At 40.0% G+C, this 20,027-nt stretch overlaps 1 protein-coding gene across 7 annotated transcripts in view; it reads left to right on the top strand.

Moving 5' to 3' along the window:
• The window catches only part of pard3aa (par-3 family cell polarity regulator alpha, a), an 800,310-nt gene that overhangs the window by 772,567 nt on the left and 7,716 nt on the right, over nucleotides 1–20,027 (top strand). For 6 of the 7 annotated variants that reach the window (XM_080212204.1, XM_080212186.1, XM_080212194.1 and 3 more), the window contains one exon: nucleotides 17,074–17,191. In XM_080212204.1, coding sequence (XP_080068330.1) covers nucleotides 17,074–17,191 — 118 coding nt within the window. Of the gene's footprint in view, nucleotides 1–17,073; nucleotides 17,192–20,027 lie in introns of those variants that run through there. The other variant, XM_080212226.1, reaches the window with a different exon arrangement.

Here is a 20,027-nt window from a genome sequence, read left to right as displayed (position 1 = left end):
CAGGCAATGATCAATACAGAATAGTAATGATCTGCGGATTATGCAGTTCTTCATCTATCTTGTCTCCACACGTCCTGCACACAAATGCAAGATGTAGCAAACCAAGAATGTAGTTATAATTTATACAACTGCAAAACTTCTTTGGCAAAAATTATTCTAAGCACACACTACAGCGTCATTGATGCTTACTTTTTTTCAGATGCACAAAGAACCACACTGTAAATCATTCATATGTAAAGCATTACAGATGTGTAATAACTAACCATTACATTATTCTGGTCGTCATTACTATTTCTGGATCATAAAGTCAGCACTCAGTAACCTTGTATGTGCTTGTCAGGGTCAGTGCTTGTGAAAGGTATTTACAACTGTGTCTTTATTTTGTTCCTTGCTGTGTACTTTGAGAGGTAATTGCTCTGCCCTCAGAAGGTTATTATTGCAGTTTGCACCTTTGTGATAGTCATGATGAATCTGACAACAGGATGGCTCTCTGTGATCGCATTCTGACCCGGCACTAATGTATTTCTGTTGGATTTAAGGCATTTTCCTTTTTATTCACCTGGGTAAGTGAACTGAGAAACGTGGTCAAATCACACTGACATAGTCTTTCCGTACACTTGTAAACATGATGATGTTAGATATTGATGGAGTTAGTAATAACTGAAGCCATCTTGTCAATTGCGAGTTCTTAAACTAAAGTAACATCAAAAGTTGTGAATCATTTGAAGAGGTTGCATTTTGAAAGGTATTTTATGTCCGTGCTATATTTCATGGTTTTGAAATGAAATGATTGTGAATGGACTTAAATAAATTGCTGGGAGCCAACTTCTTCGGCGTTAATTTGTGGGATGTGAGAGATGCAGGCAAAGTTGTTTACAATTTACATAGATGATTTGGAATTGGGGACCAAGTGTAGTGTGTCAAAATTCGCAGATGACACTAAGATGAGTGGCAGAGCAAAGTGTGCAGAGGACGCTGAAAGTCTGCAAAGGGATGTAGATAGCCTAAGTGAGTGGGCAAGGGTCTCGCAGATGGAGTACAATGTTGGTAAATGTGAGGTTATCCACTTTGGTAGGAATAACAGCAAAATGGACTACTATTTAAATAGTAAAAAATTGCAGCATGCTGCTGTGCAGAGGGACCTGGGTGTTCTAGTGCAAGAATCACAAGGAGTTTGTTTGCAGGTGCAGCAGGTAATTAAGAAGGCAAATGGAATTTTGTCCTTCATTGCTAGAGGGATGGAGTTTAAAAACAGCAAGGTTATGTTGCAACTGTATAAAGTGCTGGTGAGACCACATCTGGAGTACTGTGTACAGTTTTGGTCTCCTTACTTGAGAAAGGATGTATTGGCACTGGAGCAGGTGCAAAGGAGATTCACGAGGTTGATTCCGGAGTTGAAGGGGTTGGCTTATGGGGCATTACTCATTGAAATTCAGAAGAATGAGGGGAGATCTTATAGAAACATATAAGATTATGAAGAGAATAGATAAGATAGAAGCAGGGAAGTTGTTTCCCCTGGTAGGTGAAACTTGAACTAGGAGGCATGGCCTCAAAATAAGGGGGAGCAGATTTATGACTGAGTTGAGGAAGAACTTCTTCACCCAAAGGATTGTGAATCTGTGGAATTCCCTGCCCAGTGAAGCAGTTGAGGCTATCTCATTCAATGTCCTTCAGAGAAGGATAGATAAATTTTTGATCAGTAAAGGAATTAAGGGTTATGATAAGCGGGCGGGTAAGTGGAGCTGAGTCCATGAAAAGATCAGCCATGATCTTATTGAATGGCGGAGCAGGCTCGAGGAGCTAGATGGCCTACTCCTGCCCCTAGTTCTTATGTTCTAAGTGGTATTTAGTTCCCAGCCCTCACTTGAGATGTTGCTGGGGTGGTCCATTTTTTCTTGTTGTGAAGGTACTTTCATAATGCTGTGAGGTTTGGAGTTCCAGGATTTTGACCCAGGGATGATGGAGAAATTGCAAGATGTGGCTAAACCGGGAAGATGTGTGACTTGAAGGGGATGTCACACGGGAATGGTTACCTCCTCCTTGAGATGGAGGTCTTGGGTTTTGGAGTTGCTGCTGAAGAAACCTCGAGAAATAGCAACAGTACATTTTATTGATAGTAGATATTGCAGATATAATTCATTGATGTGAAAGGGTAGATCTTTAGGATCGTGCAAGAGATGTCAGTCAAATCTCTTTATTAGAAGAGTGGCAGAAATGTAGTACTGTACCATGCCAGTCGGTTGAAGCAAACAGCATATGTTACAGTCCATGTGATTTGGGGCATAAAAATTACATTTTATATTGGAATCATGGCCCCTTTAAGAATTATGTTTCCCTGACAGGTGATTTCTTGTTTACAAAAACAACTATTTCCAATAACTGATCCTGTGCCCAAACTGCCTGGGAGATAAAACACTAGCAAAGCAAAGGGTCAGTCAGAAATTACTCATAAGGGGAAATAGATTATGCATGTGGTTTGGTTTTCAAGCTGTCTAGAACAGGCAGCTGCAGCGAACATCTTTTCAAGCAAAGTTCAGATGACTTCTGTCTTTTGGCTGAAAGGTTTTGAAAGGGTTGATCACAGAAGGACTCTACTAGCACTGACTTAAACATCTGGGATTGCCAAAAAGACAAAGGGGAGAATCCTGGAGTTAAGGAACATTGGAACCAGGAGAGTTCTGACCTGAGGTGGCTATGCTCCAGATGTTATCAATGTCTTGTTGAATTTGGAGTTTACAACAGTGGGATGGTAGGAGGATATTTTACATCCTTACTGGAAGTAAGTGGAAGGCCCAAGTAATCTCAACCCTTGTACGAATCCTTGAAACAGTACTGATACTCTCTCCATCACTCTGTCCACTCTTGCGGTCACTTTGCCCTCCCCATCGTCGCACTGTCAGCATCTGGAAATTTGAGTTTCCTGCTGTTTCCAACTGATTCAATCAGAAGCTTGGTTCTGTAGAAGCCCACCTCTGAGTGGATAAGCAGTTTTCTGCACTCACTCACCTTAGTCTCTTACTCGCGCAGACCTCATTATGAGAAACCCTTGTTTAGCGTATATGTAATCTATGTTTGTGATACTTTTGATATCTTTAATGTAACTATTTAAAATAGAGTGTAGTTATGGATATTGATTTTTTTGAGTTTTGTGTCATAATTTATTTTCACTTAAACAGTGACTTCATTCTTTCAGTAAATGTCTGGGTTTTCAGAATTAAAGAAAATAAGACATTATTGCTCTCTACCAAGTTAGCAACACATGCATAGACTGGTAGGGAAGTTGGATAACCAAATGGGGGAGAAAGAAATTGGAGAATGTTTTGACAAAGTGAAAGAAGGTTTGTTTGGAGCGTAAGCATCATCATAGAACAGTCAGGCCAAATGGCCAATTTTAGTGCTATAAATTTTAGCTAACTCCATGAATCACAAATGGCTTGATGGTGATCAAGGCTATTGTGTTTGTTTTATATCTTGATAAGATCCCAGCAGGTGTTAATCTTAGAATCCTCACAGTGCAGAAAGAGGCCATTCGACTCATTGAGTCTGCACCGACCACAATCCCATCCAGGCCCTACTCCCATAAGCCCACACTTTTACCCCACCAATCCCCCTGACATTAAGGTCAATTTAGTCAGTGTCCCTGGGCCACTGTCTCTGGGCAACAGTAAAGTTACTTTCTACTTTGTTGTTTTCCCCATAATCAGGACACTTTTAGCCCCTTTTCACCAACCTTTGTAGTTTCAGAGGTTGTAAAACCTCATTTTATATATATACTATATATATACAAACAAATCCAAAATACCTGCCCTTTCAGTCAAGAGTGTTGATTTTCAGAAAGCATTTGACAAGGTACCTCACAAGAGGTTATTGCAGAAGGTAAGGGGGCATGGAGTTGGGGGTAGGGTGTTAGCGTGGATAGAGGATTGGTTGTCAAAAAGGAGGCAGAGAGTGGGGGTTAATGGGTGCTATTCGGATTGGCGGTTGGTGACTAGTGGAGTGCCCCAGGGGTCGGTTCTGGGGCCTCAGCTATTTACCATTTATATAGATGATCTGGAGGAGGGAACCGAGTGTATGGTGTCGAAATTTGCTGATGACACCAAGATTGGTGGAATGGCAAATTGCGCGGAGGGTGTGGAGAGTCTGCAGAAGGATCTAGATAGGCTGGGTGAATGGGCCAGGAACTGGCAAATGGAATTTAATGTTGGCAAGTGCGAGGTGGTCCACTTTGGTAGGAATAATGGTAGGAAGGACTATTACTTACGTGGCGAAAAACTGCAGCAGGCGACAGTGCAGAGGGACCTCGGGGTCCTTGTGCATGAGTCGCAAAAACCCAGCCTGCAGGTGCAGCAGGTGGTCAGGAAGGCGAATGGGATGCTGGCCTTCATAGCGAGGGAGATGGAATATAAAAGTAGGGAGGTCTTGCTGCGGCTGTATAGGGCATTGGTGAGGCTGCAGCTGGAGTACTGTGTGCAGTTTTGGTCGCCGTACTTACGCAAGGATATTTTGGCCTTGGAGGGAATGCAGAGGAGGTTTACTAGGCTGATACCAGAGTTGAAGGGGTTGAGCTATGAGGAGAGGCTGAATAAACTAGGCTTGTACTCGTTAGAGTAGAAGAATGAGGGGAGATCTCATTGAGACGTATAAGATGATGAATGGGATGGATAGGATAGAGGTGGAGAGACTCTTCCCGCTCAGAAAGGACAGTAGCACTAGGGGGCACAGCCTCAAGATAAAGGGGGGGCGGTTTAGAACGGAGTTGAGGAAGAACTTCTTCACTCAAAGGGTGGTGAATCTCTGGAATTCTCTGCCCGTTGAGGTGGTGGAGGCTGCCTCGCTAAATATTTTTAAGACGCGGGTTGATGGGTTTTTGATAAGAGAGGGGATTAAGGGTTATGGGGAGAGGGCGGGAATGTGGAACTGAGCCACGAGAGATCAGCCATGATCTTATTGAATGGCGGGGCAGGCTCGAAGTGCTAGATGGCCTACTCCTGCTCCTATTTCTTATGTTCTTATAACACTACATTCTGCACTTTTTCCTTTCCTTCACTATGAATGGTATGCCTGGTGTTTGGTGCACAAGAAACAATATTTTTGATTATAAACTAATACATGTAACAATAATAAATCAAATTGAATCAAAATGTCACATTCCAGGACTTGATGCCCACAGAAGAAACTTTCATAGAATAGTCCAAAAAGTTGATAATCAATCTGTTAATCTTTCCAACATCTCCTTACTATTCCCCAAAGACAAATAAAATGTGCAATGATTTTTATGGACATTGTTTAAGTTTTTAAGTTGAATATATGTTATAGAAATTAAGTTTCAGTTACATTTAGGATGTGTGTGAATCTTGGTGCCTGGGAGTCTGGATACATAACATAAGAACATAAGAAATAGGAGCAGGAGTAGGCCATCTAGCCCTTCAAGCCTGCCCCGCCATTCATAGCTAAGGTGTAGAGAAAGATCAACTTAGTGCGAGGTAGGTCCATTCAAAAGTCTGATGGTAGTAGAAAAGCTGTTCTTGAGTCAGTTGGTATGTGACCTCAGACATCTATATCTTTTTTTCTGACGAAGAAGGTGGAAGAGAGTATGTCTGAGTGCGTGAGCTCTTTGATTATGCTCGCTGCTATTCCAAGTTGGCGGGAAGTATAGACAGTGTCAATGGGTAGAAGGTTGGTTTGTATGATGGATTGGGCTCCATTCCCAACCCTTTGTAGTTTCTTGCAGTTTTGGGTGTTGCAGGAGCCGTACCAAGCTATGATACAATCAGGAAGAATACTTTCTTTGGTGCATCTGTAAAAGCTGATGAGAGTCGTGGTAGACATGCCAAATTTCCTGAGTGACTTTAACTTAGAGACTACCAGCTGAGCTACAGCAACTCCCATGCCATATCATAGGGTACATACTGAAGTGATTATAAACTTCTGTTAATGGCCTGTGGCATCTCATGGATGTTCAGCTTTAGTGGTATTGATACCTTGCAGCCGAAACCTGCTCAAGATTGAATAGGCTAGCAGTGTTGATTTGTTCGCAATGATAAATTGCAGTTTGGCTTGTATATATGTACAGCTGAGAGATAAGAGCAGCTGAGGGCCCATTCAGTTCATCAATCTCTTCCCTTCAGAGATAGCGGACTCCCCAACTGTTGCATCCTACTTCTGTTTTGAAAGTGACCAAATTTTTGCCTGCAGTGGGTTACCTGGAAGATCACTTTGCTCAGGTGATAGATATGCTTCTGGACTAAAGTTCATGCCCTCAAGTTTTTCCATCCTATATAGCCTTGTCCTGCCGACAGTGCTTTTCTTATAAGAGTGCTCCAATTGTTATTAACTTTAATTCTGCTTTGCATTGTATAGAACCACGGAATCCCTACAATGCAGAAAGAAGCCATCCGGTCCATCGAGTCTGGCACCGACTCTCCAAAAGAGCAGCTTCCCCTGCCCTATCCCTGTAACTCTGTGCATTTTACCATGGCTAACCTACACATCTTTTGAACCCAGGTCCCTCTGCATATCTCTACTTAAGTCCCGCTTATGTGCTCGATCTTATGCCACGTTAAATTTTTTTAACCCAATCTTCAAAACTTAATGCTAATTCTGACTGGATTGACTCTCCTTGCCCTTCTCTGCGATCATGCTGGGGTTCAAATGTTTCACTTTTGTGTTGATGATCAAACATAATCTTCAACATAGCGGCATGAGCCGAGAACTATATAATTTCATCATGATGGTCTCAAGCTCCAATCTGTTAACTTTATTGATTGATAGTTTGCAATGAGTGATGAATCTGTTATTACTTCCAGATCTCTTCCCCCACCCCCAGCTCTTATGCTTCCCATTCTTTCTTCCAATGCACAATATATGAATTTAATTTGCTATAGCTACGCCTCATGAAACACTACTGCTTTGGATCATCAGAGAATTTAACATTTTGTACTGAATCCGAATCATTCATGCGCATAAGGAGCAGTGGGTGTCCCAGGCCGACCGCCACAGCTCTTCACTCAGTACATTTCCCCGAACCTGACACCGCTGAAGAGAACAAGATGATTTCTCCCTTCCAGCTCATTACTTACCCAGGATGTGTGGCTGCCCTTCTCTTGTCAGGGAGAGCACTTTGCCCCTCCTGGGAGAGACTGGTTGAGATCAGGAGCTCACCTTGTGAGCAATTTAATGTGCAAAGTTGGATATTGCCACTATGCGCTGCGGCATGGTAGTACAGCAGCCCACTGAGCCAACATGCTGTTTCAATGACTAAGAATTTGCTTTCACATGTAATTAATATCTACTGTTCAACTTTCTTCCATCATAAACAATTTTTCAGAACTACAGATTACGCTGAAGAACAACAATTTAATATTGCCTTTGGAGCAAATGTCTGATTAGATGTTTCATTTGCTGTCTAAAATTGTTCTCAATGTAAATTAACATGTCAAGCTATTATACTGCATTGAGTACACCACATTAGATCCCAGACCATTCATGTCTGGAATGTTTAAGTCAAAACAAAGAATTTGTTTAGTAAGAGAGAGCTCTAACTACAAAAATGTGGCTGGGAGAGATTTTGTAATATTCGATCTCTTTAAGCTGCACTAATTACATTTTATAAATTTATGATGGGGCAGGTTTTGCGAGATGCTGCTTGCTGTCAAAGTGGGTCTTGTAAATACTGATAAGACCTTCTTCAGTCTAAGCTGTACCATTAGTCAGATGCTAAAAGCGCTTTTAAAATTAAATTGCAGCATTGTCCTTTTAAAAATTACTTTAGGAAAGCTTTTATATTGGTCGTCTTTGATCTGTAGGTTAATGCTGCATTTGTCTAAAAATGGTTTAGACTTTGATAAATATTTAATTCACATTGCCTGCATTTACAGTTTTCTGATATTGGATTAATTTGCACTGCTTATAAAGGGATTAAATCATTGTATCTGTTTGCACTCGACTTAGAGTTGCTTCTTTGTGTGATGTAGTTTGTGTGGCTATTGTCACCAGTTTACCATGAATAGTTAGGAAGACTGTTCTAGTGAAAGTAGCATCTGCTGTTGATCAGTAGGTAAGCAGATGTGCACAAGAGGCATTTTTATATTTTGCATAAAAGCAATTGGGAGCAAGCGCTGATCAGCGCTTTGAAGGGTACTGCTGTTTAAAATGTTCAAACTGAATGCATATCGAAGGAATATAGGAGGTAGAGAGAAAAGGTTGTTTGATTTGTTTTCCTGTGAAGCGTTAAAATGCATTTTAATGCCCTGTGAGCACACAGTTAGAGGCAATTCGAAACAGGCTGGAGACTGGCCACGTAAGCACTGGGGAGGTGTGTAATCTCACATTCCAGTAGGTAACCGTGGAATTAATTTTCCTTGAATAAAGATTTTACTACACTCTTGCCTGTTGTAATTAACCCTTTGAGGTTTGTGTACTATTACGCCAAATCAAAAAGGTCAAATGTTGAATCTGAAACAAAGGTAGCGATTGATGTCACTGTTTACCCTATCTTCGTGCATTCTACTAACAATAAACATCCTTCCTTCTTAATACTGGGTTTATTTATTTAAATTGTTGGTCAAAATATAAGATAGATTGGAATTCGTACAATATGAAATTGTTGCTTGCAATTTAAGCATTGCTGAAAAAAGAGACATGCAGTAGAAGCTTTTCATCTTGCACTCTTCAGAGCAGATGCAAGAATGCCAAATATCAAAGGGAACAATAATTTGTACTGCATGAGAAAAGAGGTATTGAGTTGGTTACCAAGATGTATACAAAGACCTGCCCTCTGCAGGCAAAATGATAATATCCTGATATTGCACTTTTTTGAATAAGCCAAAGCATGGGTGATAATAGTTCCCTGGTTCGTTCACTATGGCCGTGTCCTGACCAACCTCAGCTAATTTACCAACCAATCAACACAGTTTTCTTTGTACAGTAAAAATTGTTGTTTGAGATTTGGCATTCTTGTGTCGCTCCTGATCAGTGCAAAACAAAATCTTTGACAGCATATCTCTTTTTCAGCAATATTAATATGAAATTGTGCATGTCAGCCAAACTTAATAGCATTTCCTAAGCATCATGAATAAATAAGTCTGTCCCTCCTTTGGTCACCTACCATTATCAGAGTATAGCCACATAATCTGCTGCTAAACTCCGTTTTTTTTAAAGCCAGGAATTTATGTTTTTTTGGCACATGTCAGTCTTGGCTTTTGCAATATAGATCCTTAATTAAAAAGAGCAACTACAGCAGGGTGAGTAGCCTCCTGATCCTGCTTTACAGTATTTTTCTGCTCTTGTTCAAATGTCATTCCATCCGACCTGAATAGTTATTGTAGAGTTGAGGACACTAGAGATGCATAGCATCAGTGAAGAAAACAGTTGGCCAGCAGTTCGGTGTGAACTTCATTCAGTTCTACCCAAAATGTTAACCTTGATTTTTTTTTCCATAATTCTGACTTGCTTACTTGTTCTGGGATAATAATAGCAACATAAAAGGGAATCCTGAAACATTTATTTTGCACCTGAATGCCATTAGAAGGTTAAAACTGTTACTGCATTGATCCCCACATTAATCGTGGGATTTGTGTGGGAATTAAACTTTTGTAAGGACTTTGAAATGGTGAGGGGTAACAGCGAGAAAATGGGATTACAAACGTTAAATTATAGCGTCACTCCAAGACTCAACGCTTTAATCCAAGATGACATTTCAGTGCCATGCTAAGGGAGTGCTGCATCATTGGAGATGCCTCCAAAATCAGACACTCGTTCGGTTATTCTTTAATTTCTAATTTCTCTTTTTGCCCATCAATCTGCAGAGTTCTATTTGCCATTCACTTCATTGCAAAGCAGCATTGAATCCAAGTGACTTTTTCAGATCTTTTGTCCTTTCAGGATTCACTTGTTCAGAAGCCAGAGCATGTCGGCAGTGATAAGCAGCCCACCCAAATGGAGAACAAAATCAGCTAAAGACTAGGAAATAGTGTCCTGTAGAACTGAGACAGCAGTGGCTGTGCAGAGACTGGCTTCACATTGTGTAGTAAATACTATTTACTGAGTTATGTTTGCTGTTAATAACAGATAGATGTTTGACAGATGTGCCTGCAATTTACCCAAGAGTCTATTTATAAGGCAAGGGAGGAAATTGCGGGTGCCCTAGCAGAAATATTTGAATCATCAACAGCCACAGGTGAGGTGCCTGAAGAGGAGGGTAGCAAATGTTGTGCCGTTGTTTAAGAAGGGCTGCAGGGAAAAGATTTGATTTGATTTGTTATTGTCACATGTATTAGCGCACAGTGAAAAATATTGTTTCTTGCCAGCTATACAGAAAAAGCATACTGTTCATAGAAAAAGAAATGAGAGAATGCGGTCTACAATGATAGCTAGGGTGTTGAGAAAGATCAACTTAATGCAAGGTAAGTCCATTCAAAAGTCTGACAGCAGCAGGGAAGAAGCTGTTTTTCAGTCAGTTCGTATGTGACCTCAAACTTTTGTATCTTTTTCCTGATGGAAGAAAGTGGAAAAGAGAACATCTGGGGTGCTTGGGGTCCTTAATTATGCTGGCTGCTTTGCCAAGGCAGCAGGAAGTATAGACAGAGTCAATGGATGAGAGACTGATTTGCGTAATGGATTAGGCTACATTCATGACCTTTTGTAGTTTCTTGCGGTCTTGGACAGAGCAGGAACCCTACCAAACTGCCAGAAAGAATGCTTTCTATGGTGCATCTGTAAAAGTTGATGAGAGTTGTAGTTGACATGCCAAATTTCCTTAGTCTTCTGAGAAAGTAGAGGCATTGGTGGGTTTTCTTAGCTATATTTAACTTAACTAAAAGCCTCGGAACTACAGGCCGGTGAGCTACCGTCTGTAGTGAATAAGTTGTTAGAAGGCCTGAGAGACAGGATCTACAGACATTTAGAGAGGCAAGGACTGATTAGAAAAAGAAAAAGATAAATGGAAAGAGTGCAGAAAAGATTTATTTGGATGCTACTGGGACTTGGTGGTTTGAGTTATAAGGAGATGCTGGATAGACTGGGGACCATTTTCCCTGGAGCGTAGGCAGCTTAAAGGCGATCTTATAGAGGTCTATAAAATAATTAGGCCTTTTCCAAAGGTAGGGGAGTCTAAAACTAGAGGGCATAGGTTTAAGGTGAGAGGAAAGAGATACAGAAGGGTCCAGAGGGCAATATTTTTGCATAGAGGGTAGTATGTCTGGAATAAGCTGCCAGAGTTAGCAGTAGAGGTGGGTACAATTTTGTCTTTCAAAAGCATTTAGACAGTTACGTGGGTAAGATTGATACAGGACGATATGGGCCAAATGCAGGCAATTGGGACTAGCTTATTGTTAAAACTTGACAGCATGGACAAGTTGGGCTGAAGGGCCTGTTTCCATGCTGTAAACTTCTATGACTCTAATGTATTATCCTATGGTTGCATGTTCTGGAGTAAAGAATGAGGTTACAATATTCATCTGCTACTTGACCAATAGTCCTCTGATAGTACAGAATCCGAGTATAGATGAAAAAGGAGACATGTCAAAGATTTTGGTCTTGCACTCATCAGTATACATAGAAATTAGAAGTAGGAGTAGGCCATCGAATTCAATATTCTGATTCCCCCTTCCCCCCCCAAATCCCTTGATCCTATTAGCCCCAAGAGTTATTTCTAATTTCTTCTTGAAATCACACAACATTTTCACCTTCCACGTATTCATCACCCTCTGGGCGAAGAAATTTCTCCTTGCCTCAGTTCGAAAAGGTTTACCCCTTATCCTCAAACTATGAGCCCTAGTTCTGGATTCCCCCACCATTGGAAACATTCTTTCTGAATCCACCCTGTCTAACCCTATTAGAATTTTATAAGCTTCTATGTGATCCCTCTCACTCTTCTGAACTCCATTGAGTGTAAACCTAACCAACTTAGTCTCTCCTCATATGACAGACCTCCCAGGAATCAGACTGGTAAACCTTCGCTGTACTCCCTCTATAGCAAGGATATCCTTCCTCAGATAAGGACACCAAAACTGCACGCAATACTCCAGATGTGGTCCCACCAGTGCCCTATACAATGATAGCAAAACATCCTTATCCCTATACTCAAATCCTATTACTGTGAAGGTCAACATACCATTTGACTTCTTTACTGCCTGCTGTATCTGTACGCTTACTTTCTGCAACTGATGCATGAGGACTCCAAGGTCTCGTTGAGTCTCCACCTGTCTCAATTTATACCCATTTGAGTAATAATCTGTCTTCCTATTGTTGTTACCAAAGTGGATAATCTCACAATTACTTCACAAGAATACCAATGCAAGGAGAAAACAACAATTTATATTATATGTTGTTGGCAAGTGGACTCTGATAGAACAAAGAGCAAAGAAAATTACAGCACAGGAACAGGTACTTCAGCTCTCCAAACCTGCACCAACAATGCTGCCTGACTGAAGAAAAAGCCCCATCCTTCCAGGGACCATATCTCTCTTCCCATCCTATTCATGTATTTGTCAAGATGCCCCTTAAAAGTCACTACCGTATCTGCTTTCATTACCTCCCCCGGCTATGAGTTCCAGGCACCGACTACTCTCTGTGTAAAAACACTGCCTCGTACATCTCCTTTAAACCTTGCCCCTCGCATCTTAAACCTATGCCCCCTAGTAATTGACTCTTCCACCTTGGGAAAAAGCTTCTGACTATCCACCCTGTCCATGCCTCTCATAACCTTGTAGACTTCTATCTGGTCTCCCCTCAATGTCCTTCGCTCCAGTGAGAACAAACTAAGTTTCTCCAACCCCTCTTCATAGCTAATGCCCTTCATACCAGGCAACATCCTGGTAAATCTTTTCTGTACCCTCCCCAAAGCCTCCACATCCTTCTGGTGATATGGCGACCAGAATTGAACATTATATCCCAAGTGCGGCCTCACTAAGGTTCTATAAAGCTGCAACATGATTTGCCATAGGTAGAGTCATTACCATAGAGAATTAACCAGTTGATGTTGCCTAACAGTTAACAGCCAAGAAATGTTAGAAATTTTAACCAAGCAGCTTGACCCTGATTGGTCAAGGCATAGCTATGAAGGATGAATTTAGCAAATGGCTGTGACTTATTTTGTTTAGTTGAAACAGGCACAATTTGTGTACATTTTCTCTCTGTCTGTAAAGAACAGGGCACTGTATTATTATATGTAGCTTTCAGTACACACGAATGCTCCACACAGTGAGCCCAACTGACTATCTTAAATTGGTTCTCAGCATAATTCTTAGTACAGTGAGGATTGTTGTCCAACCATGGAATTGCATTTAATATTGGACACCGTACTTTGTGTTTTGCAAGCATGGGTTGGTTGGGTACAGTCTGTATCTTACTCATTGTGAACAGTGGCAGGGACATGCTGTTTGGTACAATCCACCAGTCTTTGGGGTGTGTGCAGCCCACATAACCCAGCATCACACTGGCACTGGATTTCATATGCCACAGTACTCGTTTGTGTGACTGGCAGAGCATATTTTGGCTTAATGGCAGCATCCTACTTTGAGGCAAGTACCACTTGTGTTGTTACTACACCTGTTGCTCAGATGTTTGAGATATCTTGGCCTTTCCAGGGTAAGCTAAACTGGACAGGGTCAAAAGTGATGGACTCACAGTATAAATTGCTGTTTTCCACTTGTATTGGTGTTCTTGCAATTGTCCTGATAGTACTTCACCTATCTTAAAATGTTTTCAAGGCTTTGCACATTGAAATTTAGAATGTGATAACTTTCTGAAAAAAGCTTTTATCCTATTTATAGAAAATATAGAGGTAATTTCCTGATCTCTTCAGATGCTGTTTTGCCATTTGGAGGGTAGAATCCGTGTACAGTGGAACCCTGATTTTACGTGCCCTGATTTAGCACAAAATCAGATATGACGGATGGACCCTTTTTTTGTTCTTTGTGGTTTAGTGATTTAGCGCAACCCTGATAACATTCGCGATAACATTTTATGGACCCCAACCATTACGTTACAATGGGGCTGCACTGTAGACGTTAGCAATTTGCACCAGTAAAAGGTTTTCAGCTGAAGGTCAGGAACATACATGGAATATCTGAATGTGAAAATTCTGAACGACTTTGTACCCAGAGTTCATTAACTTCATTCCACATATTGGTTTCTCAAAGGTCTTTATAATTGGTCTTTATTTCCTTATGCATTGCCATGGTCTGGTCAGATGAAGAACATCTGAAGTTTGTGTAATGTTGAAGGAGGAAACAACTTTGAGAATGTTAATGCAGGCCCCCAGAATGATTTGTACTATAAACCATCTTTCATAGCCACTTGATGTCCAGCCAGTGAAGTACATTTTAAGGCCCATCAACTCTTTACTCCTCCATGCTGAGCCATCTGTTGGATGCATCGTCTCCGTACCTTTCAACAATTTCTCTTCTCCAAGCCACTGTCTTTTTCTTTTTTGAAGAAAATAGGAACTTTTCCTCAAACAGCATTTTTTTATCTTATTTTGTGATGATAGGGAAATACTCAACCAGAAAAGTTGGTATCGGGGAACCTAACCCTTTGAATGCGCAGATCCACTGCCTCTACCTCTCAACTTACTCTCCTGCCAAATGCCTATCCATTTCCTTCTTAAAATGTTATTTTGTATAGCTTCCCTGGTCAGTCCATTCCAAACATTTATCAATTAAATTGTTAGAACTGATCTGTCCATTCATACCCTCAGTGTCATTCTCAGAGCTATGATGGACAGTTTCTCAGAGCGAAACTTGGCAATGTTCTTAACCTGAAATACTTCAGTAAGGTCACAACTCAACAGAATTTGCAATTGCTTACATTTGTGCCCTCTTGCCACCATCTTGTTGACCGGTGAAACCTATGATTAGCAGCACAACCCTTTCATGTAAACTTTTGTTGCACCAGCTCTGTTTGGAATCGTCCATAATTCTATCATTATCTTGCTTAAAAAAAGTTGTAAAACATTTTTCTTTGCATTTCCTAAACTTTGAAGCTGTATCCTTTTCATATCTAATTCCTGTCCCTGACAGGAAATATTCCCCAATCCCATTTCCTTAAACGTCCACATAAAGCTTCCAACAGCTTTGCCTCCAAAAGCCAATCTTTCTCCCTGTTCCATTATCTTTAACACATTGCTACAACATTCTTATTTCTTCTGCCCAATTTCTATAATACCCACCTGTACTGAATTGTGCCAGAAGTTTTATGTATTGACTTCACCGGTCCGTAGCCCTCTGAAATGATCTCATTGATTAGTGGCAATGTGTTGCAGATCATTTGAAGATAATTTTGCTGAGGTAACACATACACATTTACATGCATGTATTCGAGAAGTGTTGTTGCAACTGTATAGGGTGTTGGTGAGATCATATCCAGGGTGTGTCCAGTTTTGGCCTCTTTATTTGAGAAAGGATGTGGTGATATTGGAGGCAGCTGGGAGGAGGTTCATCGGAGTGATACCAGGGTTGAAGGGGTTGACGTATGGGGAGCGATTAAACAGATTAAACTCACTGGAGTTTAGAAGGATCAGAGAGGACCTGATCGAGGTATATAAAATTTTAAAAAGGATTAAGAAAGTAAATGTCGACCAAATGTTTCTTCTTATGGGACAATCTAGAACAAGAGGTCACAGGTATAGATAGATTTAAAACTGAGATGAGGAGGAACTACTTGCAGAGGGTGGAGAATTTATGAAAATCGCTGCTCCATTGCCCGGTGAAGTCTGCATTGTTGAATAGTTTCATGAGAGTGTCAGACATATTTCTAATGGAACAGGTGGGGAGATGGATTTGAGATTAGGGAGAGATCAGCCGTGATCTGATTGAATGCTCCAAGGGCTGAATTTGCTGACTTCTTCTCCTAATTCTTATGTTGTTGTCTAAAACTCTGGATAAGGAAGGGTAGCGGTTCCCACTTTCTTTCCATCATATGGATGACCAAGAATCTCTCTCACTCTTACCACTCACCATAGGTGTAGCGGAAGGATTTGCAATTTGGTACTCACCCTGTTTGGCTGTGTTATGAATGCACTTTCCTTAGCCATCTCCTGGATGAAACTCAAACCTGGAGTTTCTGGCTCAGACATGGAGATAATACCCATGGACTAATTGATTAGTATAATTGACTAATAGTATTTTACTTATTGTAATTCGTAAAACAAAAATTAATTGCTGCAATTTTGCAAATATACTTGCTGCCTATTGGGCCACTGGCACGGAAGCTCACCAGCCTGAAGAGGATCATGTGGAACATTGGATAAAGAGTTGGCCATTCAGGCCCTCAAACATGTTTGCCTTTTCAATTAGTTCATGCTGAATCAGTATCGAATGAATAGTTTCAAAATATTCATGAGATTGAAATATAGACTTATCACAATGTTTGTTATTCAAAATGCAGAGCATGTATTTTATCCCACATATGCAAAGTGAAACGTAGGGTTAGAATTATTTAAAAGATGCATGTCTGTATTATAATTATTTAGACTTCGAACATTCTGTTTTTCATGTGTCACTCTTTACCTGTGGATTTTGTTTTATTAATTAGGTAATTAGCTTTAAAATCTGAAGTGATTGATGGCTCTGTTGCAATTTATTAGCTAATCTGCTGTATTGATTTCCATGGGGTGCCATATACAAGAGCTCTTCTAATACAGAACTGAGAAACTTTACAGGTGAAGCAGAAGACGGCTTGTTTCCAAATGCAAATTAAAATTGGGCGCATTTGTTTCCTGTTGAGAATTCTCCCTTCCAGTTGGAACTCATTGGTGACAAGGTTACCTCATTTTGCAATAAAAATATATTGAATTAAGCATATGCAAATCTATCTGAGTGGTTGATTTGCCTTCCAGTGTTGGTGATTTCCCCAGCATGAATCTGTGAATTTGATAGCTGGAAAGAAGCAAATGTTAACAACAGCCCCTTGCCAGCTGGTTCTCTCATCACTTCGCTTGATTTACACACCAGTAAATTAAAAGTGAAGTCTGTGCTACCAGTTTTGTCAACCTTGAGGTGAATTGTATTAGCTCTGCTTAATGCACTGTGTTGCTTCATGTATTTTAGATTTTTTCTTCCTTTTCCATTCTAGTAATAGACTCGCTCCCAGTAACCACGATCGGATACAGAAGCTAAGAAACGAGTTCCAGCAAGCAAAGCAAGAGGAGCTAGAGGACCGGAGACGTACATACAGTTTTGAACAGCCTTGGGTGAGTGTTTAGACTGTCCAGATGGGGACGGAGGGCAATGAACCTTAACAAGCAGCATCTGCAAACAGTGATCCTTTGGGCCTGCATGCAGTAAAGGCAATGAAGAGTCGCATACCTTTTGATCTATTAACTTCTAATCCCTTATCTGCATCTGTGGTGCATCACTGATAATTTCAACTCAGGCAATATCTACCCATCGTTGCTTGAGTGGCTTCAATCTGTGTGGCGAAACCTGGTGCTATCCTGATTAACTGGACTAACCCATTCTTCTTCAGGGACACCCTATGCTTTAAAGAAGTAATGAAGCTCACTCCAGACTGGGAGTTTTATTTTGTATTGGAGATGCATCATTTTCAAAGCAACTGTGTTGGGGCAAGGGAAAGGTCCAGCTGAGGGTGAACTTCACTCACACAGGCACTTAGGAAAAGACTTGAGAAAAAGTTGCCTATTGCAAATATTAATGTTAAAAAAGATTTGAAATGGCCTCTTTTACTTCTAAGGAGTAGAAGTTTTATTTTAATGCATGCCTATCTAATGGGATTGATATTTATGTTTGCTTGTACAAAACTGTTGAGTGTAAACTGTAAAGCCATGCTTGTTAATAAATTTGGGTGCATTGACTTAAGCATACTGTCATCTCATCATGACTAAATACTTCAATGTTGGCATCAAAATTAAAAATAATCATTTCATGCATATATTGATTGTACTTTTACTAGCTATTTTCCACTTCTGCAGCCTGAGACAGCAAATTGTTTATGTGTGGAGATAGGAAAAATTGAAGCAACAAATTGATATGAAAAGTAGCCACATACATGCAATTACATGATTCTGGTATTTTGCATACCAACTGATTGCCTCAGATTCACAGTACCCCGTGTTAAATGTACTCATTCATTGTCTTAGAAGACAATGACCAGACCTTTATAGCAAATGCACTGTTTCCATGGCAAGCCATGTTGGACGTGAAATCTCAATAGATAGGTATTTGGGGAAAAAGTGCAAAATTGTGTATTTTTATTCTCTAAATCGGGATTAGTCATAGCCATGGCATTATTTAAAGAATTACTTAGAAACTGTGCGTCATGGTTATCTTGGGATTCAAAAGCTTTCACTATGTTTCTAACTTCTAATATGAAATCAAGGTAATTCATCAATTTTTACAGCAAGTCATATCATCAGATCCAAATTTTTTAAATTGTTGATTGTTAATGTTAAGTGCCAATATTCTGCTTTTATTTAAATTGCATTAAAGATAAAATCTGTGTTTTACTTATTATAGTCTGGGTTTTTGTTTCCATTGCAAAACAAAATTGTTTCTTTCTGTGGAAATGCGTGCTACTTTCCATTGTGCACCGTTATTTTGTTAGCACATTTCCGTTTTGTGGAGTGTGGCTTATCTTTGGGGGGGTGAAGGGAGAGGAGGAGGAACATATGGTTTGGGAACTAGGACTGTGAGAAAAGGTTGGACTCTGAAAGACTTGGAACTTAACTACTGTAGGTCGAAGGGCAAACTGTTGTGTATTTTAATTTCATAACAGTTTTAAACAGACTATTTTAACCTCAGTTTATAGTTTCCTGTAATGAACAGAGGGGATTCCTAAGGGGCATAATTAGCTAGAGGAATAGAATGATTTCCTAAATTGCATGTTCAGTACATGAGTTTAAATCAGTTGTTGAATTGCAGCTTGCGATGAAATCTGAACATATTGAAACCACAAGTATATATTCTTTTACAAATGGAACAGTTCCCAGCTTCTCATTTTAAAAAAAAGGCTTTCTGAGCTGAATCATGAGTTGGAGCTTGCAAATACCTATGCATTCTAAACATTACTACACGTTTCATCAAAAGCAAATTCTTTCCTTTGTTTAATGATTAGATGGAAATAATCTTTCTGTTTTCTTTTTATTAGCCAACCTACATGGTCAGTTCATTCATCATCCACACTGTTGACATTTTCCTGTTGGTTAGGTAGTTCTTCTCTCCCCTTACTGTTGCTCAAATGTTTAAACTCGTTAAATGTAAATTGTGCTGTAAGGGAATGAAGTTGGCACACTGCTTTTAATTTTGGATCTGGGTTTTGACCCAAAAAGTGAAAAGTCTGCTTGCTTTCTTCCATGTAGAGGAGCCTTTATAGATTTGCTCAGCTCTTGGCAAGTACCACCACACAATAGTTTACATAATGCATCACAAATGGGCGGTGATACTAAACAAAACTTGCAGTCATGCTCAGACAAAGGCGTAAGGAAAATTGGTGCAGCACGTGGTAATATTTATGTTGGTGTACTAAAGTGAGCGATTCTGAAGCTGAAAGGTGGGAAACAACCTTGCAACAAAGCCAGAGAAACTTTATTTAGTACGTACCTATATAATACTTAATCTGGGAGCTGACTGGGATGTTTCAGACACACTCATTTTAAGTGCCATGTGCAACTTTCAAGATCAATACAGATCTTATTAAAAGTAAATGAACAAAGATCGCAACACATACTGCCATATGAACATGTGTGTGAATGTTATGGTAACTAATCACTCTTTATGGAGAGTTTTTTATTCAAAATTCATGTTAAATCATCAGGTCAAGGCTACCATGAAGATTCATTGGGAAATCACTTTGAATTGCAGCAGAAAGTTAGCATATGTAACAACCTTATCATACAATTCACTTATAGATGCTTAAATTTGTAAATATGCAGTTTAATACATTGTGCATTGTGCATCTTACACATGGTAACTTGCTTTCATGAGAGTTATGAATGCTCAGGGATATCTTGAATACTATTGAATATGTAATAGATATTTGACAAACTGTGATTTTAAATTTATACGTGGCAA

This window comes from Carcharhinus amblyrhynchos, chromosome 2 (assembly GCF_965287045.1).
Source record: "Carcharhinus amblyrhynchos chromosome 2, sCarAmb.v2.hapA, whole genome shotgun sequence".
NCBI lineage: Eukaryota > Metazoa > Chordata > Chondrichthyes > Carcharhiniformes > Carcharhinidae > Carcharhinus > Carcharhinus amblyrhynchos.
Note: the sequence above shows the minus strand (reverse complement) of the source record. Positions and strands in the feature narration are given on the sequence as shown.